The sequence below is a fragment of the Ailuropoda melanoleuca genome, chromosome 7 (assembly GCF_002007445.2).
Source record: "Ailuropoda melanoleuca isolate Jingjing chromosome 7, ASM200744v2, whole genome shotgun sequence".
NCBI lineage: Eukaryota > Metazoa > Chordata > Mammalia > Carnivora > Ursidae > Ailuropoda > Ailuropoda melanoleuca.
Genome location: NC_048224.1, coordinates 55,383,146 through 55,408,346, shown reverse-complemented (window position 1 = coordinate 55,408,346; position 25,201 = coordinate 55,383,146). Strand labels below are relative to the sequence as shown.

Here is a 25,201-nt window from a genome sequence, read left to right as displayed (position 1 = left end):
AGATACCACCATACACCAGTTAGAATGGCAAAAATTGACAAGGCAGGAAACAACATATGTTGGAGAGGATGTGGAGAAAGGGGATCCCTCTTACACTGTTCGTGGGAATGCAAGTCGGTACAGCCACTTTGGAAAACAGTGTGGAGGTCCTTAATAAAGTTAAAAATTGAGCTACCCTATGATCCAGCAATTGCACTACTGGGTATTTACCCCAAAGATACGGACGTAGTGAAGAGAAGGGCCATATGCGCCCCAATGTTCATAGCAGCATTGTCCACAATAGCTAAATCGTGGAAGGAGCTGAGATGCCCTTCAACAGATGACTGGATTAAGAAGATGTGGTCCATATGTACAACGGAATATTAGCCATCAGAAAGAACGATTACCCAACATTTGCAGCAACATAGATGGGACTGGAGGAGATTATGCTAAGTGAAGTAAGTCAAGCAGAGAAAGACAATTTATCATATGGTTTCACTCATTTATGGAACATAAGAAATAGGAAGATCGGTAGGAGAAAGAAGGGAAGAATGAAGGGGGGGTAAAAAGAAGGGGGAATGAACCGTGAGAGACTGTAGACTCTGGGAAACAAACTGAGGGCTTCAGAGGGAAGGGGGTGGGGAACTGGGATAGGCCGGTGATGGGTATTAAGGAGGGCACGTATTGCAAGGAGCACTGGGTATTATACACAAACAATGAATCATGGAACATTGCATCAAAAACTAAGGATATACTGTATGGTGACTAACAAAACATAATAAAAAATTATTATAAGAAAAAAGAATTAAGTAATAAATGAAGGAGCAAGAAAGAGGCAGTGAAAAGGCAAGGAGAGTGAGGAAAATGGGAGAAAGAGCCCACCCTGGCAGACAAGGGCTGACCAGGAGCAGCAGCAGCCCTTACCCCAGACGTCGGACTTGATGGAGAACTTATTGTAGGCCAGGCTCTCCGGCGCCGTCCACTTGATCGGGAACTTGGCCCCAGCATGGGCTGTGTAGGTATCCCCGGTCATTAACCTGCTCAGGCCAAAATCAGCCACCTTCACCAAGTGGTTCTCCCCGACCAGGCAGTTTCGGGCAGCGAGATCTCTGGGAAGAGAAAGCGTTCATCCGTGAGAGTTGTGACCAGCTTTCCCGGCTTCACAAATCCACCACCAGCGAGTGAGGGCACACTCCCGACAACTGGGTCCAGTCCCCCGAGGAACGTGTGTGAATACCCCAGCGGGAGCAGCGCTCGTCCCTCGCATCCATCTGAGCTCCCACCAAGGTGAGAGGTGGCAGGGGGTGCAAGTTCACTACCCTAGGCCTCCGCTACCCTCATCCTCACAATGAAGCTGATAATGGCAGCGCCTACTTCTTAGAGCTGTCGTGAGCGGCCACGAGTTAATACGTAGAGTGCTTCCACTGCCGCCTGCACACCTACGGTCACCTAAGGGTCTGCCGGGTCAGGACAGCTCTACGCCAGGCACAGGGAACAAAGGCACCAGCCAGTCCTCAACTTCCATCAGAGGGAGTCTCCATTTGGCCTATCCAGACTTGAGAAAGGACAAAATAAAATAAAGCTCACAGCATCTTCCCCCCAAATTGTGTTTCGCACTCTCCTCTTTCCTCCTGGTGCTTATCCGAACGTATCCTACAAAATCTCTCCTGTATAATCAGCTTCCTCTCGCCTCCTGATTGTCCCAGGGAGGTGGGAGTCTAATCTCTGGTTCATGGATGTTAACCATGAAATTGCAAGGCAAAACGGAGTGGAGGAGTGAGAAGAGGCAGCACCTTCGGGTGATGGCCGCCTAAGACAGCCTGATTATCAGCAATCAGAGAGAAACTAAATGCAGAAGACTTGCGCCTAATCGGATTTTGGTAAAGCATATTAAGTTCGTGAAATGAAGAGGGAACGGACCTAGCCATGCAAAGCAAACCAGAAGTCAAGAAATCTCAATTTGCAGCCTCAGAGGGTTCACCTTCTTGAGTGACAGGAGCACGGGACTCAGCTCTCACGCGGCCCAGGAAATCTGTCTTACAGGGAGCGGCCAGCCTTCCACACATGCTGCTCCCATTCCTCACTACGAAATCTCATGTACAGGCTTCATACTTGAGCTAATTGGGTAGGAAAGTTCACAGTAGTGGCGTGGAGAACATCTTGTGTAAAAGTCACCGGCAAGGCCCATCAGCCCGTCCTGCTTAGGCCGTCACTTCGCTAGGAAGCCATTTCCACCAGCAAGGAATGCGAACACGAAAATAATTGTGCACGCTTGAAGGTCAAAACACTCCAGGCTTCAAAACAGCAAAGCCGCTTAATTTAGAACTACATATACACAGTTCTGACAATTGTGGAAACATCCCTGAACCAGAGGACAGCGAGTTAAGTGGAGAATGAAATGATAATAAAGAGAAAGGAGAAAACACGCAACGCAAAAACAAAGCCCGTGCACTGGCTGTGACCGCGAGCCTGTGCAGAAGCCACGCCAGCCTCCCCGGGGAGGAGGTCATCACGGATGAGCGCCTGCCTCGCACTCTGCTTCCTGGGGAGCGCTGATTATCAGGAAGGATGCCTCTGATGAACTTCATTTAGTATTCCACGTAGCCCAAAATGGTGCTGAGGGGAAACAGTTCTTACCGTGGGGCTCCACTGCTCGGCGGGTCCAGGGTCTAGGCCTGCTGAGTTTGGTCCTGGACGCACGCCTGAAGCCAGCGAGGTCAGGAACCCAGCGTCTGCCTTTGGCCCAAGGCCCGCCGTATTGCCAGCACTAATGCGAGAAGCTGAGCCCTAAGACCCTGTAGGTTGGAGCTTTGTAAAAGGTTGCCGGCTGCAGGCTGGCCCCGCAGCTCTGTGGCAAGGGCTGCCTGGCCAGGCTCCTACCTGTGGATGAAGTTCTTCTTCTCCAGGTACTCCATGGCAGACGAGATCTGAGTGGCCATGTACAGCAGCACCACAGCGTTCACCTCCTGCCGGTTACACTCTCTCAGGTAATCCAGCAGGTTCCCATAGGTCATGAACTCAGTGATTATATAGAATGGGGGTTCCCGGGTGCAGACCCCTGCCAACAAGAAAGACATCGCGGGCTTTGGTGTGCTGCTCTGCTCCCGAGCGCACCAACCCCCGAAAGGCCCGCACGATACCGAAGGGCTCCTGACAGGGCTTCTGTCTCGGCCCCTAAGTCTGGGGTCCAACCTCTACCACAGTTCCAAGCCCTCGTGGCTTGTGATCATGTTCCTGTGGGAGGCACGTGGCCGTGCTCTTTTCTTCTTCTTGGGCCCTTGAACTCCAACACAAGAGGCTGCCACCGAGTTGAGAGGCAAAGGTCAGGCGCACACCAAACAGCCTACGCCACTGTCAGTTCACCCCACACGGTGACGTCTGCCTACAGAATAACTGCAGTGAAGGGACTCTGGAAAATTCCTGTTTCAGAAGCCATTTGAGATTTGCATTTGACTGCTTTTAGGTATCGATTTAAAGTAATAACGTGGGGCGCCTCGGTGGCGCAGTCGTTAAGCGGCTGCCTTTGGCTCAGGGCGTGATCCCGGCGTTCTGGGATCGAGCCCCGCATCAGGCTCCTCTGCTGGGAGCCTGCTTCTTCCTCTCCCACTCCCCCTGCTTGTGTTCCCTCTCTCACTGGCTGTCTCTCTGTCAAATAAATAAATAAAATCTTTAAAAAAAAAAAAATAAAGTAATAACGTCTTCCCCCAACCCCTTAAAAAAAAGGGGGGGGAGGGGGCCCCTGGGTGGCTCAGTCGGTTAAGCATCTGACTCCAGGTTTTGACTCAGGTCATGATCTCAGGGTCCTGAGATTGAGCCCCTCATTGGGCTCCGTGCTGGATGTGAATCTGCTTAAGATTCTCTCTCCCTCTGCCTCCCCGCCCCCTCTCCTCCTCTAAAAAAAAGAAAAAGAAGAAAAGAAGAAAGAAAAAAAGAAAGTAATAACATATTCTCACACACACACACACACACACACACACCCCGTCCCACATCGGCCCCCTTTTTACCACGGGCTGAGGGCTGGCAGAGGACAGATGTCCCCTCAGGGATGTTCATGCAGCAAACCACCCACCTCTTCCTTCCCAGCCCCTGCACCACCCGGAGGGTCTGATGAAAAGGCCCCCTCTCCAGAGCTCTGCGCACTCACCGAGCAACTGCACTAGATTGGGGTGCTTGATCTCTTTCATTACTGCGGCTTCTTTCAAGAACTCTTCCACCTCCATGGTGTCCTCCTGTGGAAACAAACGGATGAACTTGTTTCAGCAAGGAAAGCGTTTAAGCGGGAAGGTACAGCCTGAATGGTTAACACAAACCGGAGCTCCGATGACAACCACGCTGGCCCACACGGCTCTGGACGGGCTCCCCGATCGTCCCCGGCAGCACAGGGAATCTTCCCCTTTGATGCTGAACTCGTGAATTCTCACCCAGGGCAACAAAGAGATGTCGGCAACTTGCTTCCAGGGGCTGCTGTGTGGACAGTATTTCTATTTCCCTAAGGAATAGCTGGTTTTGCAAGGAGTCCCAAAACACTTCCCATTAGAAAACAAAAATCACCTGAAGAATCAGAAACATACCCAATTTAACAGAAGACACCCTGAGGACACAAGAAGATACTATCCTACCGAAGAAGGACCGCAACTCAACATAGGATCGAGGAGGCTCACCTGCAGAGCGTTCTGAAACGCGGCGCCACGGAGCAATCACCACCACCGCCAGGCAGACTGACTCCGGTTCTAAAACCGGCCTCCGTAGCGGCCCCCTAACGACAGATTCACCAGGTCACGTTTTAGCAGGTCCACCGTATCGAAATGCCACGCGGAGACAAAGATCCCAGCAAACGCCCAGAGCAAACGCGATGCTACTTCCGCACCTCCTCGCGTGCTTCGGGTCGAGGCTCCCCCTGGAGCGCTGGGCGCCTCGCCCCGCACACGGCGGCCGGCCCTACTGCGCAGAAGCCTTCTGTGGCTTGTGTAAGGCAAACCTCTTTGGACTTAACCGACTCTCCTCTGACTAACCACCGCAACAAGAAGCAGGTGGGGGGCGAATGACCTGGTCTGTCTGCCGTGACAGCCTGGCTACAAGGGCCAGCAAGAGAAGCAGGACACCTCCCTCCAAGTTTCAACACAGAGTCTGAATTTGTCCGGAGAGAAAGACTGCAATGCGAATGGGAAGTGATCTGGAAAACTAGACTCACCCGAGAGGAAAGCTTTATCAGCCTTTTTTTTTTTTTTAAAAAAGGTTGATTTATTTATTTGAGAGAGCAAGAGGGAGCGCGCGCACACACGGGGAGGGCCAGATGGAGAGAGAAACCTTAGCAGACTCCCTGCTGAGTGCGGAGCCCGCATGGGGTTCGATCCCATGACCCTGGGATCATGACCCGAGCTGAAACCAAGAGCCGGACACTTTACTGACTGTGCCACCCAGGGGCCCCTTTATCAACCTTATTTTCAATGTGGCACCTTATACACTGCATCTGCCCCTTNGCATGGGGTTCGATCCCATGACCCTGGGATCATGACCCGAGCTGAAACCAAGAGCCGGACACTTTACTGTGCCACCCAGGGGCCCCTTTATCAACCTTATTTTCAATGTGGCACCTTATACACTGCATCTGCCCCTTCGGGAGACAACGAACTCAGGTGTCCTCACTGCGGCATCACCGTGGCTGCGCCATTCCTGCCCCCGCACGTGGGGACGACTTCCAGAGGACAGGTCATCCTCTACCTAGCGCGTGCCTGCTGCGGTCAGTCATGTTTACTAGCAGAGCACGGCCGCTGAGGACACGTGTCAGCCCATCATCACGTAGCTTAGGGCTCTGCGAGGCTGAGATTCAGAGACAATTTATTGCTCTTTAACAATGGTCAGCCGTTCTAAATGTCAATTAAACATCACATCAAGCTGTACGGGGGACAAGAACTCATCCCTGCCACCGCCCCACTGGCTGCTCAATTCTTCAGAGTCCTCTCTGCTCCTTACCATGCTCAGCAGACCATGCCGCTTGTGCGTGGAGCGCTCTGATCTGCCGGGTGACACGCTAATGTCAAGGCGGGAGAGCACGCGCCTGCCGGAGTCGGCGAGTCAATGCTGCTCCCATAAGGACCACGGGCTTCAAGAACCTTGCCTGGCCAGCAATATGTTCAAAATGCAGCTCTCAGATAAAGCTTTCTAGACAAGTGGAGTTTTCCTTTTTTAAAGTGCCACAAAATAAACCACCCACAGTGAAATCATTTCAGAAAGATCATGTGCTCTTATAGCTACGGACTCTCTTCTAAAAGAACCATGTCTGGATCTTGAGAGGCGTGAACGCGCAGAAGGAACAATGGGGCTTTCAAAGGCAGCCCTCTCCTCTGTCTCGCTCTCCCCTCACTCATACACACGCACGTACACGTGTGCACAGTATAAATAATTCCTTGTTTTTTTCTTTCAGGACAATCGGCGTGAACTTGTCTCCCCCTGCTGGACTCAGGCCTGGTTCAATTTACAATGGAAACTCCCAGCAGCGTTGGACTTTTGCAGCTGTATGAAACTGGAGACACCCCCAATGCCAGCCTGTTCTAGTCTTTGACTTTGATCTAAAAACCTTCCATCTGGGGCACCTGGGTGGCTCAGTCGGTTGAGTGTCTGCCTTCAGCTCAGGTCAAGACCCCAGGGTCCTCGGATCAAGTCCTGCATCTGGCTCCCTGCTCAGTGGGGAGCCTGCTTCTCCCTCTCCCTCTGATGCTCCCCCTGCCGGTGCGCTCTCTCCCTCTCTGACAAATAAATAAAATATTAAAAAATAAATAAAAATAAAATAAAATAAAATAAAAGCCTACCATCTTTTTTTTTTTTTTTTTTTTTTAAANAAAGGTCTTCCATTTACAGAGTAAAGTAAAATGCACTCCAATCAATTAGGGTGAAGGCTGAGTTTCGGCCTTGTCTGTTGGGAGGGCAGTGGGTCAGCCGGCTCTCCTCACCAGGACTGACCGGCCTGGCCTAGATGCACACGAAGGCCTGCCAGGTACAGGGGGAGGTTAAGAGGATGGCTTCTGAGTTACGCAGACCGAGCCTTGCCACTGCGTGGCCGCACGAAGTTACTCACATGCCCGGTAAGGGACGTTTCTCCGAACGTCCCCTTCTGGTCCACAAATGCGGAGAAGAGCTGCATCTGCCTCGTGGGCAGGACTCCATCCGCGGGACCCCCTTTTACTGGAACGAAGACAGGTGATCTCCATTCCTGGGAAGCAGGCTAAATACAGTGCTTGTAAGAGAGACGGGCTGGGTCTTCAGTTAGCGTGGCTTTGTGTTTTTGTCTTTCTCACAGACACAGATTCTCCAGACCCAGGATCTCACGGGTGCTTTCTATCCAGCTTCGCCCTTTCTGCTCACTGGCCTCCCCCAGGCGCAGGCGTTCTACGGCTTTAACAAAGAACAGCGTTCGTGTAAATGGCTCAGCGTCCCCCTGGTGCTGCAGCACAGCCCTGAGTGCCCTTCACACCTCCCTGAGTCTCAGCAGGGACCACGGCCCTGGAGCGGGCTCCACAGAGAGCTCAGTTTCCACATCTGTCCCTGGTTCTCAACCAAATGTGGGGTGAGCAAGTGTGTGGTGGTAGACCACAGTGAAGGGCCATCCGGCAGCCTGCAGAGATGGGACAGAGCCCCTGAGCCAGGCCGAGGGAGGTGTTCACCAACCAGATGCACAAGAAACCACCTCACACAGAACCCGCGCAGCCCTGGTCCTCAAACACACGGTGTACCTAGCTCACAGCCAGAAGAGAACCCACTGCAAGAGCGAGAAACACGGCAACAGCGGGCGCCTCTCTCTCCGTGCACAGCCCCCCCGGGGAGTCGGAGAGCCAAGGCACGTGAGTGTCCGGTGCCATCCTGGAACCCTTCCTTCTCTGCTCGTTTCTGGAGCTCCCTAACAGAACCAACTTTCTGGGGAAAAAGACAATAAACAAAAACCAAACCCAAACAGACCACGTTGGCCAGGGCAGAGTCATCAAGGCACTCTGCCAGCACCGCTGGTCAAGGACAAATTGGTACATGCTCCTCGATCTACTGCACTCTGGGGAGCTGACCAGCGGGACAGTTTCCACGTGTCCAACAAGAAGAATCCACGTGGCACGGTCTGTAACAACAAAGTATGGGAAAGAATACCAATGCCCACTGAAGGCTGGTACGTGTTAAGATATAGCCATTCAAAAACAGGATTGCCTTACGGATACCAACAAGGAACAATGCCAGGATACACGGACGCCAGAAGGCACAGAGAAGTGTCTAGAACACGTGGCCGTATGGTTCAAAAAGATACCCACACGTGGACTATTTCTGGAAAGTCACAAAAATCAAGGGTAGAAGATGCTATGCACACACATTACCTATTTGAAAAATAGGTAAAGAACTGAGTGCAATTCTAAGTCTTCACATTTTTTTTTCTTTTAAAGATTTTATTTATTTATTTGATAGAGAGAGACAGCCAGCGAGAGAGGGAACACAAACAGGGGGAGTGGGAGAGGAAGAAGCAGGCTCCCAGCAGAGGAGCCTGATGTGGGGCTTGATCCCAGAATGCCGGGATCACGCCCTGAGCCGAAGGCAGACGCTTAACGACTGTGCCACCCAGGCGCCCCAGTCTTTACATTTTTCAACGTTATTTTCCACTATTTTAATGGTAAATCTGTCAGTAGCTTATGAGTCAATCCTATCGCCACACTAGATCAACAGTAGTCTTTCCCAAATTCTACGACTTACAGAACCGTTTCATGGAAAAAAAACGGACTTACAAACAAACTTTTGGACTACGGCTCATTTGAAACGTGGGGCTTTCTTGTAGCAGACAGCTGGTTCTCTCAGGCACATCCCACCTGTACCACTGATAATACACAGGTAACGGTAAGCCTACAACCTGCTGAATTACGTCAGAACTCAAACTAGCAGTTCCCATCAGTGGGCCTCTGCTTTAATTCCAGTTTCCCACCCATAGAGGTCACCCTGGTGCACTCCTGTTTCCCGTCTCTGTCTCTTCTGGTCTCAGGCCCCGAAGGTACAGGACCCAATGCTGCGTGGTGGATAAGAGAGAGACCGGGTTAAAGCAGGGTCTTGCCACCTCAAGAGGGGCCAGCAACACAAAACAGGTGGGGTGGGGGGAAGGAGCAGACGGAGACTCAGGTGCCCAGTTGGGTCCTGGAGAGAAAGGGAGATCCAGCTGCTGCCTGAGGCAAAGTGAATACAGGCGGGGAAGGGGATTTCTAAGACCTGTAACTGTGGTTTGTGTATTTTTCATGGTGTGTGAGGAATAAACCGGAGAGACAATTAAGGAAAGAAGAAAGGAGCTGGGCTCTGAGGCAGGATCCCTGGCCCTGCGGCTCCTCATCGGCTAACGCCAGGCCAGTTACCCGGCCTCCTTCCACTGCAGTTTCCTCGAGCCTGAAACGGGGGCGACAGGAGGACCCTTCCCTTAGGGTGGTTGAAAGGATTAAATGAGAGGCTACAGATGGAGCACTCAGACCCTGCCGGGCACATAGCAAGAGCTCAATAAACATTAGCCATTACTGTCATTTAGAACCCAAAGTTCTCAACTACTCCAGTGGAGACAAATGCCCAAAATAGTGACACTAATCTTATTTGACAAGTGGGAAACCTACTGTAGAGATGTGCTTTGTGCAGGGGAGGTGGAAGAAGGGATAATTTATTTAGCAGTTGCTTAGTACTGTATTTCGGGTTGACATACATCTCTAGAACATGATGCATTCCCTTTTCCCTAATTAGCTACCAGCGGGGGTGACGACTCCCAGAAATCCATGCGACTAGGTTCTGTAATTTTTTTTGTTTTTTAACCAACTGTGGGACCATAAAGTTAATAAAGCTCTTGGGGAAAACCATTAAAAGTATAATAAAAAGTTTAATAATAAATCATTATTAGAGAAATATATTCTAAAAGGCATACAACCTCCAGATAATTCCGATTCCCTGGTGTAAGAAAGCCACCACTGCCACTGAACTCCAGGAGGGGTCCCTCCTCTGGAATGGCCACCTTCAGTTGCTCAGGAAACAGTGCCACGGTATCAGTTGTTGGGCTGTGTTTTCCCCATATTTCAAGTTGTGCAAACTCTCCCTCTTCCTGAAGTTTTTAAACAAGCCTTTCCTGGATGGAAACCTAGTGTATTTTGTGCTTCTGTTCTCCCTTGTTTCATTTGTGCAAATAGTGGCAAATGTGTCGGTACTGCCTGGCCTTTAAGAGTTTCTCAAGCTGGTCAAGACCCAGAGCCGGGCCTGCCCCTCATCCTGTGCCAAACTGAGACACTGGAGCACGAGCACATGCCTCTCCCTGGCCTCGCCTGGTCTGGTGGACGTGGGGCAATGGCGGTTTTGTTTTTTCTAGGGCTCACCCACGTAGCCATCTTTATGAAGCCCAAATCCAATCATCTGTGCATCAAACCCTTCAGTGTCCCCCACGACCTCCAGGATAACGTCCCAGCTCCTTAGCCGGTACCCTCTGTGACTTAGTGCAGGCTCTTCACCCTCCGCTCTGTCCAGGCCTCTGCTCTCCTGGCCAACCCTGGTCCTCCCCCTACGGCACCAACCTGTGACTCCCTTCGTGCTTTCTCCCCGCCAAGTGGAGCTTATCAGTACCCCCCCATTGCTATGCGGTGTCAGAGTGCCACACGCCTGCCTCTAACCTGGCACCCACCACGCCACACCGTGGTTATCGTCCTACTGCCTGTTTCTCCTCCAACTACGCTGTTCTACTATCTAGACGAGCCGGAAGTAAAGAAGTCTATTTCACCATCCCAGCGTTAAGCCCAGGGTCCAGCGAACAGAAGCAAGGAACTCAATAAATGCTTATTGTGTTTTTAAAAAATCATGTCTAGAAAGTATCCAGGAGTCCTCAAGGTGACCCCAAACCACGTCATCCCCCACTCTCCAACACACAAGTGTCAGTCCCGCCCCAAGCACTGATCTAAGGGGGCACAATCAACAGGAGTGCCAGGAAGCCGCTCTTGGTTTCTAGAACTAAAGAGCATGATCCTTTCTCTAAAGCGTCACTTTACATCAGCCGGAAACCATAATTTCCACTTTCCTGTGCCTCTGAGTAAAGGCAGCAAGGAAGTAACAGAGTCCCTAAAAGGCAAGCGATCTGGCTTCAGGAGTCTCCAAGCGTGCGCCCCACGGACCCCAGAGAAGCACACGCACACACTTGGGTCCCTTCCTCCCAGTCGTGGATGTTTCCATTCTTTTTCTTATCCAATGGCTACAGGGAGCCTCCCCTCTCAGTCTCTGTCCATGTGTCAGTGTAATCGGTTCCTTTAAAGCAAGTGAAAACAGCACAGGTTAACACTAGGGGACACTCTGGCCACAGATAAAAGCTCAGATCACACTGGGGAGGCAGAGAGGGCTGCAAACTAAATCTTGCTTGGCCTCCTGAGCATTTCAAAGGACTTCAAATCTGCTGGAAAACTACAAACCCCACGCTTGAGTGGAGAGGACAAAAGTCCTAGTTAACAAGAATGACCCGACGGTACCTGAGTTAGTAAGAAGCCCTGACGCTCCCTTCACGCCTTTTCACACCTCCATTTCCAGAACCAGAACCTGCTAGGAACACCCAATGTACTTGCCTTTCAAATCTGCCAACAAAAATCCACATTAGAGTCAAATGCATTTTGGTTAAATCCCCTTCTTTCAAAACTTAGTTTTTCCTCCTTCTCTTAACTCTCAGTAGGAAGTGATCCAAATGCCACACAGACGGAACGGAAACCCACGGCTTTGAAAGAATCCTGCCATATAATGAAAACACTTCTCCAAATGACTCATCTTTTTACACCAGAAAACCACAGCACTTCTCGGCTCTCACTGTATGTGGAGGCACACGAAGTCGGGGAGAGGGACTGAACCCGTTTGAAAAAAAGGACCACGGAGGCCCAAAGAGGCGCTTCCTGGGTGCTGGTTACCCCCTCAGACCCGAGCGCTGGGGCAGGCCACCCGGAGAGCAGCGTCACCGTACCCCGGCAATGACGGGCTGCACAGAGCCGCGGCACCGTGAGCGGCGGCAGGCCCGGGCCTACCTTCAAGGTCTTCACAGCCACCGTCAGGCTGTATTTCTTCCACACGCCTTCGTACACCTCCCCGTACTGGCCTCCACCCAGCTTGTGCTTCATGGTGATGTCCGTGCGCTCCATCTCCCACTTGTCGTAGTTGGGGGACACGCCGTAGACGGTGGGCTTGTTGCGCTTGGGGGCCGGGTAATGGAGAGTGGTGATGAGCCCGTCCGCCACAGTCGAGTGATGATGAACCAGCTCAGCCAAAGTGTTGAAGCGGCTCTCTGAGGAGACGTAGAGCTGAGGGAGATGGGGACAGCCTTCAGCCCACAGAGCGCGCACAAACCCAAACAACTCCCATAAGCCAGCTCTGCTGAGCCTAAGTCGGTGCACAGCAAAACCTCAGATAAATGGCTCTCCACACGGGACGGAGTGTGCAGGAAACTACCTGGGTCGTGTTTCTCTACACATGCTGTAAATTACTTGCTAAAGCAGAAAGGTGCAACAAAATGCCTCAGGGCCTTTGTATCTGCTGCTCCCTCCGCATATCTGCAGCTCCCCCGCGTGAAATCCTCCAGCCATCTAATCACCACATGCCTGGTGCTCTCTTACCATCCTGAGCCTGGCCTAAACGTCATTGTCACTGCAGTCACCTGACCTGGTCATCACCTCTCTTACTTCTCTGCATTGTACTTGCCCTGCTTAGTTGCTTGATTACTTACTGTCAACACCTCCTAGAAGGTCAGCTTCATGAGATCAGAGCCCTAAGCTGTTTTATCCTGTATCCCTGAGGTGGAGAATAAGAAATACACAACACGTAATAGGTACTCAATAAACAAGTTATTGATTAAATTAACAAATAGAGCTTAGTGTCTATTTGCTGATTGGAAAAGAAAGTAATTTTTAAAAATAATTATGCTTATTGCCTAAAACCTCTCATTGTTATTTGTAATTTTATAATTATCCAGAACTACACAGTAATCAGAGATGGAAATCACTAAACAAAACATAAATCTTCTTCTCATTCTTACACCCTCAATTGGGCTAAGTAGCATCAGGGGCCCAGGCTTGTCGACTCCAGCTGGATGCCCCTGTGGGATGCCCTTGTCAGCCACTCCAGGAATGGAGTGTGTGTGTGGGTGGGAGGAGGACAGGAGGGCTGCACAAAGGCCGTACAGCCTGCTCTCCTGTGGGGAAGGAGAGGGGCTTTCAGACACCAGCGCACGCGAGTCTCTCTCTGAGATCTACAGTGGGCACAAACCTACTGTGGAGCCCATGTGCGTGTCATTCTCGTTGGACGTGCCAGGAGAGGAGGAAGGGAAAGGAGCAGGCTGACAGAAAGCAAGTGTGGATGAGGACAGCTATCTTTTTTCTTCTTCTTTGGTTCGTTTCAGTGAGGTGGTGAGGGAATGCTTCCTTTGCAAAAAACAATTCCACATTAAAATCCACACGGGACACAGGACATTGGGCTCCAGGCAGACAGCAGGTAACTGAACCCACTAGCTCAGGAAGGGCAGCCAGCGATCGCAGAAGGCGGGGAGGACATTAAAAATCACGACTTGGGGCGCCTGGGTGGCACAGCGGTTGAGCGTCTGCCTTCGGCTCAGGGCGTGATCCCGGCATTGTGGGATCGAGCCCCACATCAGGCTCCTATGCTATGAGCCTGCTTCTTCCTCTCCCACTCCCCCTGCTTGTGTTCCCTCTCTCGCTGGCTGTCTCTATCTCTGTTGAGTAAATAAATAAAATCTTTAAAAAAAATAAAAAATAAAAAAAATAAAAATCACGACTTGCCCTGACCACTGAGACAGAGGAGGAATATGGGTTTGGAACAGTGGTGACACGTGGGGCAGGAGGGAGAAAAAGGAACAGGATCAGTTGTCTTACAGCTTTAGCTGTAGCATCTCTATTACTTCAAAACAGAGAAAGGAAGAAAAAGCCTGAAACACACAACAGGGTTGGTTATGGAAGGCTCCATCACTTCCTGTATGCTGGTAATATTAGATAATTAAAATATCTTAAAAGAAGAAAATATTAACAAATACATGAGTTGATCTCATTTATAACCCTCAAGAAGGTAAACAGAATTCTTTTTTTAATTTTTTGCCTGGGGAGATAGCATAAACAGATTTTTAAAAACTCAGGCAAGGCAATGGCAAACTTCGACTTAGAGATTTGTAATTCACAATCTTTTTTTTTTTTTTTTTAAAGATTATTTACTTGAGAGAGAGAGAGAGACAGCACATGCATGCACACAAGCAGGGGGAGTGGGAGAGGGAGAGAGAGCACCAGGACCCTGAGATCATGACCTGAGCCTAAGGCAGATGCTTAACCAACTGAGCCACCCGGGCACCCCTGTAATTTACAATCTTCCGGTTGCAATCCTCCTAAAATAAAATTCTGAGCAACCCAAGATTTGTCCAGAAAGACCCCATAGCTCTGCGAAACTTGTCCCTCTGTAAGATGGTGCCCCTCAATGGCAGGACCTTTCAGAGTGAGGAGAGGGCCCACCGGGAGGCCCTACTTACACCTCGGAACACCAAGGAGAATTTTAGTTTAAGTGAAGTGCTCTAGGGACACATCATGAGTCACGTTGAGGGCCCAGAACGAGTGCACAAAGGTGCTGGGGGAAGGTGGGGAGCAGAAGTCAGCACCGCTGAGCCTGCACTTAGCCTCATGTCCACACTGATGTACACAGCACTCTTGTCAGTGGGCATCACAGTGGGATGTGGGGACAGCCCCTAATCCCGCCCCTGCCTGGAAAAATCTGTGGGCCGTCCAGTTACTTCACTGTGGGTGCCAAGTGTTCCAAGCCCTCCTCTTTTGGGGCAGCTCAGCTGCCAGTGTATTCGCTACCATGGAGTGTAGAGAAGAGAGAAGAGCCTATCCAAGAAAGCACTCCCTGGAATGAGAGCACCCCTCCCACCTCGGACATCACTGGCCCAGTGCGGGGTGCCAAGAGCTCGGCTCACTTGCTGGGCTCCTGGGGTTGGTCACGGGGAGAGCAAAGCTCATTACCTACTTCTGCCTGTCAGCTTGAAAGGAGTGCTCTCCAACCCTAGGATCAAGTTCCTTCCGTGGCACAGAATGCTATTGGCTCCCCCAAGCCCTAGTTTATGCAGAATTTGTTCTTGGTCTCATTGGATTCCTTCACAAGCTCTCCTGTTAAGAGATTTCAGAGTTGTGGAAGGTTTCACCAAATGGACCTACTTTATCCTTCTCAATAATTAAATTTACAGACCCTGTGACTTAGTTCATCTTTCAACATAAAATTTATATCCCAACACTTATTAAATATTAAAACTCTCCCTTCTCAAAGCTCCGCATAGCCACCTTCTAACAGTCAAGTCTGCTGGCTTCCTTCTGATTAGTTCTGGGTTTTGAGCATTTTGCTGGTGAGCTGGGTAATCTGCATCAGGAATTCCTGGCATGTTCAGAGAAGAAAGTGAAATTAGCATTATGAATGGCATGTCACTACGCTATGCACCTGGTTACATAAACACTCTGGGTGCTCAGCCAGGACTGGGCTTCCTCCTGATCATGCAGGAACCCCAAAGATAGGGCTTATCAACGAAACTCACCAGAAACAGCTTTCCTCCTGACAGCCAGACTTACCGGCTTATCAGTGCTCAGACCTGTGCCCCTTTAGCTGCCTCGGACCCCAGAGTCCCACCCTGGATGTACTGCTGGTTACAGGCTGCTGGGCCAGGAAGCAACATCACCCTGAGAGTGTCCCACATTCCAGCAGGAGGGCAGAACTTAATAATTAAACAGTACTTAATAATGCTTGAAGTCTCCTCGACAAGGGACGGTCAGCCACGTTTTAGCGGGCTTTTCATTGGGATGCCTGCACCTGCCAAGCCACCGTCAGGGTGGGTAAATCTTAAAAATTCAAGAGGTTATACAGTTGGCCTATCCTGCCACCTCTGCTAAAGCTTAAGCCCAAATTCCATTCCTGTCAACCTAAACCTGTCACTTCAGCAGACCGTGAAAATAAATGTCGCCTGGGAACCTCTTTGAAGAAAAGGAAAGACTCTATCAAGGGCTATAAGGAATTGTGGAACTTGACAGTGGTATCCCACAAAAGTAAAGTGTAGACACAAATAACCAGAAGAAGTGAAAATGATTCAGGCAGCGGGTGGTGGAGAAAAATCGGCCTTTAATTCCACTATGCTGGCAGGAGATTGTGAACTTGGGAGAAAGCACTGAGAAAACAGTCAGGTCCCAGGGGATGTGGAGGTTTTCAAGACTATCGAGACTCCTGGGCGCAGCCATGGCTCAGTTTGGTATGGCCCCTCCAAGAGTCCTGCTCGAAGCTCCCCGAGCCCTGGGCTGACTGAGCGGCCACAACGGCTGCTGAAGCTCAGAAACATGACAACAGAGGTAAGCCAGGGCCAAGAGGGTGGAGGCAGAAAGAAATCTTTCGGGGCCTTAGAGAAGAATCTTCTAAATTCAGTTGTTTTCTGAAGACTAGCTATTTGAAAATAAGCATTAAGCTTATGCAACCCCAGCCTGTCCCTCCTACCAACCTTAAATTTTCCCCTTAGAAATCCAAAAAGGATTGCATCAAAGCTCTGCTATGTGAGCTTTTTTTCAGTGCCGAGCCACACTGTCTCACGCGCTGCTGTAATACCTCCCCCAATACCTCTGATACTGTTCCACTCATTCCAGGAATATGATCCCACCCAACACAGCCCCTCAAGTGCGGCCCTCATGGAGAGGCGCCTCTGCAGATGGCCGGAACTGATAACCCTGTGGGCCGAGACGTCTCCAGGTGCTCGGACAGCTGAAGGCAGAGTCTCTGCCAGGGAGGGAGGGAAGGAAGAAGGCAGGAGGCCTGGGACACTTGATGAGTTGCCCAGTGGTGGATACTGCCTGATCAAATGAGTTCCCTGTGCTCCCCTGGCACGTACCAGCTTTTAGACAGAGGGGTTGGCGTCCTCATCGGACGACTCTCAAATTCTGTGAATCAGGCATCCCACGCACAGGCCCTGCTCTCTCCCTCTGAACGGTATTTTGGACCAACCCCCGGCTAATGAGTTGTCAAACTAGATCATGCCTGCCTGAATCTGTTCCTAGGATGCTGGTTAAAAAACTCCAGGGAAAAGAAACTATTACCCTGTTCAGTACAAACCTCAACTGATCACCGCAGTACAGCACGGTTCGCCCTGGATAAACAGCACAGATGGGACGCAAGCTGTCAGCTCCAGGAAATCACCTCCCTCATGGGCGTGTGCTCTGGTGTTCTAATTCACGGGAGAGGAACCCTTGTGGGCTGAAGGCAAGGTTTCAAAGGGCCCCCCACCCTGGAGTACATCCTGCAGAATGGAACGACCTCGCTCCACATCTGGGATAAAAATGAGGACCCGAAAGGCAAGCCGAAAAGGCTGATCTCTAGTCACACATCAGCAAGTGGCCATGCTGGGCACAAAGACCTCTGCCATCACGGAAAGCACCAGATATTAGTAATAAGGACTTTGGCCAGAAGACTTTGAAACATGCAGAAAAAACAAGAGAAGAACATTAAAAAGAGAAATATATGTGCACTTGTGTGGTACAAATGAATGTTTGAGGATAACCATAAAAATGTTAAGTGGACTAGCCCTACCGCACATTAAAACATATTATACAGCCGTAACAATTAAAAGTCTGATATTGGAAGAGTAAAGAGAGTAGATCAACAGACCTAAATGCATACGTAAATTTGGTACATTTAAAATATGCAGGGGGGCGCCTGGGTGGCACAGCGGTTGAGCATCTGCCTTCGGCTCAGGGCGTGATCCTGGCGTTATGGGATCGAGCCCCACATCAGGCTCCTCTGCTATGAGCCTGCCTTCTTCCTCTCCCACTCCCCCTGCTTGTGTTCCCTCTCTCGCTGGCTGTCTCTCTGTCGAATAAATGAAATAAAATCTTTAAAAAAAAAAAATATGCAGGAAAATATAAATTCAGTAAATAGCATAGGGATCCCTCAAAACATGACACATGTACATTAAACATAATGAAAGACCACGTTTACCCATCAGGGGCAGATGTTTTCACAAGCCTGACAGTGCCCTGCTGCGGTGGAGGGAAGCATGCACCCGTTTCTCCTGGAGGCTCCACTCCTCACCAGGACCTCACCAAATCCGTACAATTTCTACAGGAGGTAACTGGACAACATCTACACAAATTATAACGCACACAACCTTCAATCAGTTCTAGCAACTTATCTTGCATACACGTACACTGTACGCAAAGGATATACAATATATTCAAACTGCAGGTCACGACCCACATATGCACATGACCCACCACGTGTAAATGCGGTGTATTTCAAATACACAGGAAAAGATAAATTCAGTAAATGGCACAGGGATCCCTCAACACATGACACGTGTACAATAAACATAATGATGGGAATTTGTACATATGTACACATGCATGTGTCTATGAAATAAATTTAGTGGATTCTGACCAAAACTTTTTAAAAAATGAAACAAAACAGAATGGAATATGAAATATCAGAGTGCATTACATATAGTGAGGGTAAGCAGGGCTTCCAGAACCTCTCATTACTAGTGTGAGTACTGGGTGCTGATGTAAATGCTTTTGTATAGGGTGCCGAGATTATTTTTTCTAAGGTTTGAAAGCCACCTCAGAGCAGCGTTATTTGTAACAGCCAAAGACGGGAAACAACCTAAGAGTTGACCCGCAGGGAACTGCTTAAATAAATGATAGTCCAGCCACACTAGGCAGTCATGAATAAGAATGAGGCAGCTCTACACGTGCTACCACGAAGCAATCTTCAAAAAATATCATCAGGTGGGAAAAGCAAAATGCAGAACAGTGTGGAGTATGCATCGTTTGTGTTTTAAAATATATATACAAGTACAGGGATGCCTGGGTGGCTCAGTCGGTTAAGCATCTGCCTTAAGCTCAGGCTGTGATCCCAGGGTCCTGGGAACGAGTCCCGCATGAGGCTCCTTGCTCGGTGGGGAGCCTGCTTCTCCCTCTGCCTGCTCTGCCTGCAGCTCTCCCTGCTTGTGCGCGTGCGTGCTCTCTCTCTCTCTGATAAGTAAATAAATGAAATCTTATAAAAAATATATATAAGCATATACATATACCGGGGAAATCTGAAAGAAACTGGTCTCAAGGGTTGCCTCTGGGCGGGAGAGCGGAATTAGGAGACAGAATTCTCAACGTAATCTATTTTGTTCTTCCTCTTTTTTTTTTTTTTTTAAACCCTGTGCACACATTACATATTAATTAAAAAATTCATCCACCATCTAGACCCTGCCCAATAATCCACCCATCTCCACCCTGGATGATGGCATGGTATAGCAGGGTGGATGGCAGGGCCCAAGCCTGGTTCCATCAATCGCACACGAGGTGATCCTGGGCAAGAAACCTCCACCCTTCTAAATTCCCAACTCCTTAATGCAAAAATGCAGATCACAGCAACCTTCACCCTGACGACCGAAGTGAGGTGTAAATGAGAAGATGCCTGAAAAATGTGCCGGCCACCAGGACGAACCTGGAAAATGTTAATCCCTCCCTTCACTTCATGGACTCTTAAGCATTGTTCACATAAAGATCACAAAACTGTATATATCAAATCTTTTATAAAACTACAGTTTGGGTTTGGAAATCTGTTGGTATAATGTGATCTCATTTGTGTTTATTTTATTGTTTTTTTAAGATTTTATTTATTTGACAGAGAGAGAGACAGCCAGCAACAGACGGAACACTAGCAGGGGGAGTGGGAGAGGAAGAAGCAGGCTCCCAGCAGAGCAGGGAGCCCGATGTGGGGCTTGATTGCAGCACTCCGGGATCACGCTGGGAGCTGAAGGCAGGCGCTTAACGACTGAGCCATCCAGGCGTCCCGTCATTTGTGTTTAAAAACTGTGTGTACTGTATGTACGTAAACGTATGCAGCACACATAAACAAACGTGGCTTTATTTATGGGAAGAACGCCATGTACCAGAATCATTTTGGGGAAGTGCTATTAAGGTGGTCTTTTACTTTAAAAATATCCATCTATTATTGCAAGTTTACTCCCTGAAGATGAATTACTATCACAATAAGAGAATTTTTAATGTAAGAAGTACGTCCAATACCTAGCAGGTATTCCCACCGCCTTATGAAAGAGCTAACAACAAAACAAAACTCCAGCAGAACAGGTGGACAGCCACACCAGGCCACTGGGCTTGTAACATCACATGATCGGTCCTCAACAGAGTGTCTTTCCTAGACTAACGGATTGACGCCTGCTGTTTACTTGAGGATGTTTCCGTCAAGCACCTTCCCAGTTGAGATTTGTTGTGCTCCCTCCTCAACCCCAGCGGCAGGAGCTCGCCAAAGGCTAACACCCCCCCAGCCCATCAGCCCCCCCCGACTGGGGTTCCCTACCTTGCCATCGGAAGCAGTGTTGATCCTGTAGTGGTACACCCTCCCTTCGTATCTCAGCGAGATGGACCTCTGGCCAGGACTGCTCTCGCTCTCTCGGACCAAGAAGCTGCCGTTGATCCCACTGCTCAGCAGGTATTCGGCCGCGTTGCGGGACACAGGCCCATGGTACCAGGAATGTTTCTCCAGACTGTTGACTGGTGTGATGTAGTTGCTTGGGACCCACCCTTGGCCATTTTTGGTTTGGGCTTCACACCATTCCCCATTGTGATTGTAGCCTAAAACCCGGAGCTTTTCACCTTAGAAGAGAATCAAATCAGACATCAGCTTTAAAGGCTGGCTTTGTTATTCCCATTTGGTCTTACAGGATTACTGAAAATCTCCAAATTCCTAAATACCTACTTCCCTTTTAACAAATCCACATAAATATATGCATTTATAAGTATGTATGGGAAGAGTATACATTTATATATGAAGCTTCCTGCTTGTACTGAATATAAGAGAAATACGGAGCTTGAGTTTTCATAAATTTATTACGTTTACTCAAGTGTTCTGTTCCCAACATAAGGAAGTTTCTTAGGGAAAAAATACTTATTTAAAAAAAAAAAAAAAAGCGTTTTCAGTGTTTGGTTCAGGCGTTCTTTTCACTATGATGCTGTGTTTTTCCTAAGGACTACTGTATAGGAACTCTTCTCCGTAAGGAAAAGTGGCTCTCTTATAAAAATGCTGGGTGTTTGTTTCTTTTGTTTTGTTTTTTGATGTCTCTGCATTCCAAACTTTAAAGCTGCTCTTTCACTAGGCAAAGGGGTAGCCAGTCAAGCCACAGTTTCCCCTGATTTCTGTCTCTTGCATGCACCAGCAGCGGTCCACAGCCTTTTTACCTTTAGTTATACTTAGGGTGTTGTCCCCACTGGCCACGAAATCATACAGTGCAACGAAAAGGTTGGGGTCATTTTCACTGGGGCCAGCAAGAAGGTTTTCCTTGGAGTTCCAACGAGCTGCTTCACTAAGACCTTGGGGCTCAAAGTCGGATGCTACTGGCCTCTGAAGGGCTTCTGGAAGACAAAGGGGAAACAAACGGGAAGAAGTGGGGAAAAAATTAGTTTTATTCTCAGGAGCAAAAAAAGTCTGTTTCCATCATTATACATTTCTAAATTTATTTCATTTCTTAACATCTACATGCAATTTGTATTAAGAAAGGTGGTAAAATAAAAATGGACTCTTCCCGTCCCAAATCTTGTGAAAAATATTGAGTATTTTCATTCCAAGGCGGCAATCACTGTTCCCAAATAGCTTTAGCTTTTTAAATTCATTAATTCAAAATGAACTCAGTTGGGGCGCCTGGGTGGCACAGCGGTTAAGCGTCTGCCTTCGGCTCAGGGCGTGATCCCGGCGTTATGGGATCGAGCCCCACATCAGGCTCCTCTGCTGTGAGCCTGCTTCTTCCTCTCCCATTCCCCCTGCTTGTGTTCCCTCTCTCGCTTGCTGTCTCTATCTCTGTCGAATAAATAAATAAAATCTTTAAAAAACAAAAAACAAAAAACAAAAAACAAAATGAACTCAGTTAAACAGAAATAGTCCATCCTCATATGTCTTTGCCATTGCTTATATATAACAGAGAACGAAAGTTTCTTTAAAACACTTAAAAACACGTCAAAGTTAATATGTGCACATGATTTAAAAATCAAGTAAGACAGAAGGGCTTATGATGAAGGACAAACACCTTCTACCCCACTCTCCTCTACACCCAGAGGCAACAGCTGCGCTTTGGGCGACCCCTCCGTCTCTCTGAGGATAAGCTGGGTTGCTTTACCCCTGCGCCTCTGCCCCCACGGCTCCTGTGCCAACCTCTACCAGTTACCTTTGCATTTCACTAACAGACTTGTACATACTTTCTTTCTTGTTCTCCAGCTACAGACTGTCTCTCAGCTATTTACTTCCCAAGATAAGAATATTAACATCCTACCCTTCCTCCCAGCTCTCTCTCCACTCTCAAATATGGCCTTCTTTACATTTCTTTTACTTTGTGAAAACTAGTAAGTTTCTTTTACTCTGTAATAATCAAGTCCTTCATGCTTCATATAAGTAGATTGTAAAAGCTGAACACCAATCAACATCTCTTATGTTAAGAACATACGGCTACTGTTTACTATAGGGTCAAATGGTTCATTATTTGTTCTGGAAGTTTCTTCTTCCTTTTTTTCCTTGAACTATGCTCAACCTCACTAGAATTTCTGTGATATACGTGAGAGTTCTTTTTAGCCAGCAAATGTACTCCAAGTAGGTCTTTTTTCCTGTAAGATTTTATGTATTTATTTATTCATTTATTTACTTGAGACAGAGAGAGGGGGAGAGAGAGAGCGCACACACAAGTGGAGGGAGGAACAGAGAGAGAGGGACAAGCAGACTCCACGCAGAGCAGGAGACAGAGTCTTAGAAGGCGGTAAGAAGGTCTTAAGAGTCACAGGATATTATGGATTGAAATCTGAATATTCATTTATTCAGGAAACTACAGTGAGAAATCAAACTTTATAAAAGGAGGGAAAGGGGAAAATTCTAATTTTGCCATATGTGTAAGCCAAACCCAAATGGTAAGAAAATTATTTAGGGGTGCCTGCACGACTCGGTTGAGTGTCAGACTCTTGGTTTCAGCTCAGGTCACGATCTCAGGGTTGTGGGACCAAGCCCCGCCTCAGGCTCTGCACTCAGCAGGGAGTCCGCTTGAGATTCTCTCTCTCCCTCTCCTGTTGCCCCTCCCCCGGCTACAATCTCTCTCTCTCTCTCTCTCTCTCATAAATAAATCTTTTATAAAAAAATAAAAATAATTTTAAAAATTATTTAAATTTTCACTCTTTATGGATTTAGAGAACCCCCAAACATCTTTTCTTGGGCAATAACACCTGTCTCGGGGATGGCCCTGATTCTGCAGTATTCACTTCCCAAAACAAACAAAACAAAACAAACCACTGGAGACACCTAAGACATCTGAGGGATGAGGCTAACCTGCCAGAAACATGAATGGAAAAATTTCAGAAATTGGACTTCTTTAAAATACCTCTTTGGAATAAACTGATACAACATAGTTAAGATTTTATTTATTTATTTGAGATAGAGCTAGAGAGAGCATGGCGGGGGGGCGGCAGAGATAGAGGGAGAAGCAGGCTCCCCATTGAGTAGGGAACCCAATGCAGGGCTCGATCCCAGGACCGTGCGATCATGACCTGAGCCAAAGGCAGACACTTAACCGACTGAGCCACCCAGGCACCCTTAACAAGGGTCTTTCAATTCTAGCTTTTACACTACTGACTGAAGTAAACCTTCAGGAATTGTTTTTGCTGAAAGAGTAAATCCCAAATTATGTCATTACTATGTTTGGTAATCTCACTGTATGAATCATAAGGACAAAGAGAAATTCAAGGAAGAGGGTCTGTAACACTGTCACTTGCTAGAGTGTAGAAAAGCCTTAGTGATGGGTTAGGCCCCATTGTTTTGAGTATTTTACATGGGATCTAAAAGCATGCCTAGCACCATCGTGATCAGGGATTGATCAATTAACCAAATAAAGCCAGTTAAGGCAGACAATTTTTTTTTTTATTATTAAAACGTGTGAGCTACCACCCCCACCTGAACGTACGTTGGTTTGCTGGCCTTGACTGCAGGGACAAGGCCTGCCCTCTCCGGGGTGGGTATGTGATGACAGTCAGAGCTTGTCCCCATCATCTGGCTTCCAGCCTCAGTTTCCTGCAGGCCGAGGGAGGACTTGGGTTTTTATCTCTGTGACCCCAGAACAGTCTCTCCCAAACGCTTACAGCTGGCTTACTCACACCTGGTCTGGCAGCAATGTTGTAATCACCAGCCTTTACTGAGTCTAAGACATCCATCTGAATACTACAGAAACAATTCTCTTTTTACACCTGCATTTCACTGGTTTCATATTAACTGAGTAAATGAAACAACAATTGTGTCTGAAGATCTGGAAAGAAATGTTCATTGGCTTGTGGTGTGGCTGGAGCAGTGAGTGGCAGAGGATGGCGCTGGGCCTTGGGCAGTGGGCCCTAGGCACTCAGGAGGCAGGTTTTACAGGGGTTTTACAGGAAGTGAAGCATGCTGGTCAACCTAGTAAGTTGGTTAAGTGGAAGTGAGTCAAAAGACTTCTATTGTCAATATTAAGTAACACCATTAGCCTGAGGATTCTTAACATAAAAGAATTCTTGCATATCAACAGGAAAAGATAGGGGCGCCTGGGTAGCGCAGTCGTTAAGCGTCTGCCTTCGGCTCAGGGCGTGATCCCGGCGTTCCACATCGGGCTCCTCCGCTGGGAGCCTGCTTCTTCCTCTCCCACTCCCCTGCTGTGTTCCCTCTCTCGCTGGCTTTCTCTCTGTCACATAAATATAAAATCTTTAAAAAAAAAACAAAAAAAAAACAGGAAAAGATAAATCCCTCCACTATGGAAAAATGAACCAAAACCATGAATTCGCAATTCACAGAAAATTTAAATTACCATTAAACTTGGAAAGCATGTTAGCCCTGGCTTATAATCAAAGAAATGCAAATTCTTCATCAAATTGGCAAATTCTTCATCACATTTTCTTTCTTTCTTTTTTTTTTTAATATTTATTTNAAAAAAAAAACAGGAAAAGATAAATCCCTCCACTATGGAAAAATGAACCAAAACCATGAATTCGCAATTCACAGAAAATTTAAATTACCATTAAACTTGGAAAGCATGTTAGCCCTGGCTTATAATCAAAGAAATGCAAATTCTTCATCAAATTGGCAAATTCTTCATCACATTTTCTTTCTTTCTTTTTTTTTTTTAATATTTATTTAT

General features: G+C 48.1%; 1 protein-coding gene across 2 annotated transcripts in view; it reads right to left on the bottom strand.

The window, feature by feature from the left end:
- ABL1 (ABL proto-oncogene 1, non-receptor tyrosine kinase) overlaps positions 1–25,201 on the bottom strand; it is a 131,145-nt gene that overhangs the window by 10,708 nt on the left and 95,236 nt on the right. For both annotated transcript variants that reach the window (XM_002915208.4, XM_034664677.1), the window contains exons 2-7: positions 21,252–21,425; positions 20,374–20,669; positions 12,015–12,287; positions 4,124–4,208; positions 2,860–3,037; positions 904–1,088 (exon numbers count right to left, since the gene is read on the bottom strand). In XM_002915208.4, coding sequence (XP_002915254.2) covers positions 904–1,088; positions 2,860–3,037; positions 4,124–4,208; positions 12,015–12,287; positions 20,374–20,669; positions 21,252–21,425 — 1,191 coding nt within the window. The remainder of the gene's footprint in view (positions 1–903; positions 1,089–2,859; positions 3,038–4,123; positions 4,209–12,014; positions 12,288–20,373; positions 20,670–21,251; positions 21,426–25,201) is intronic.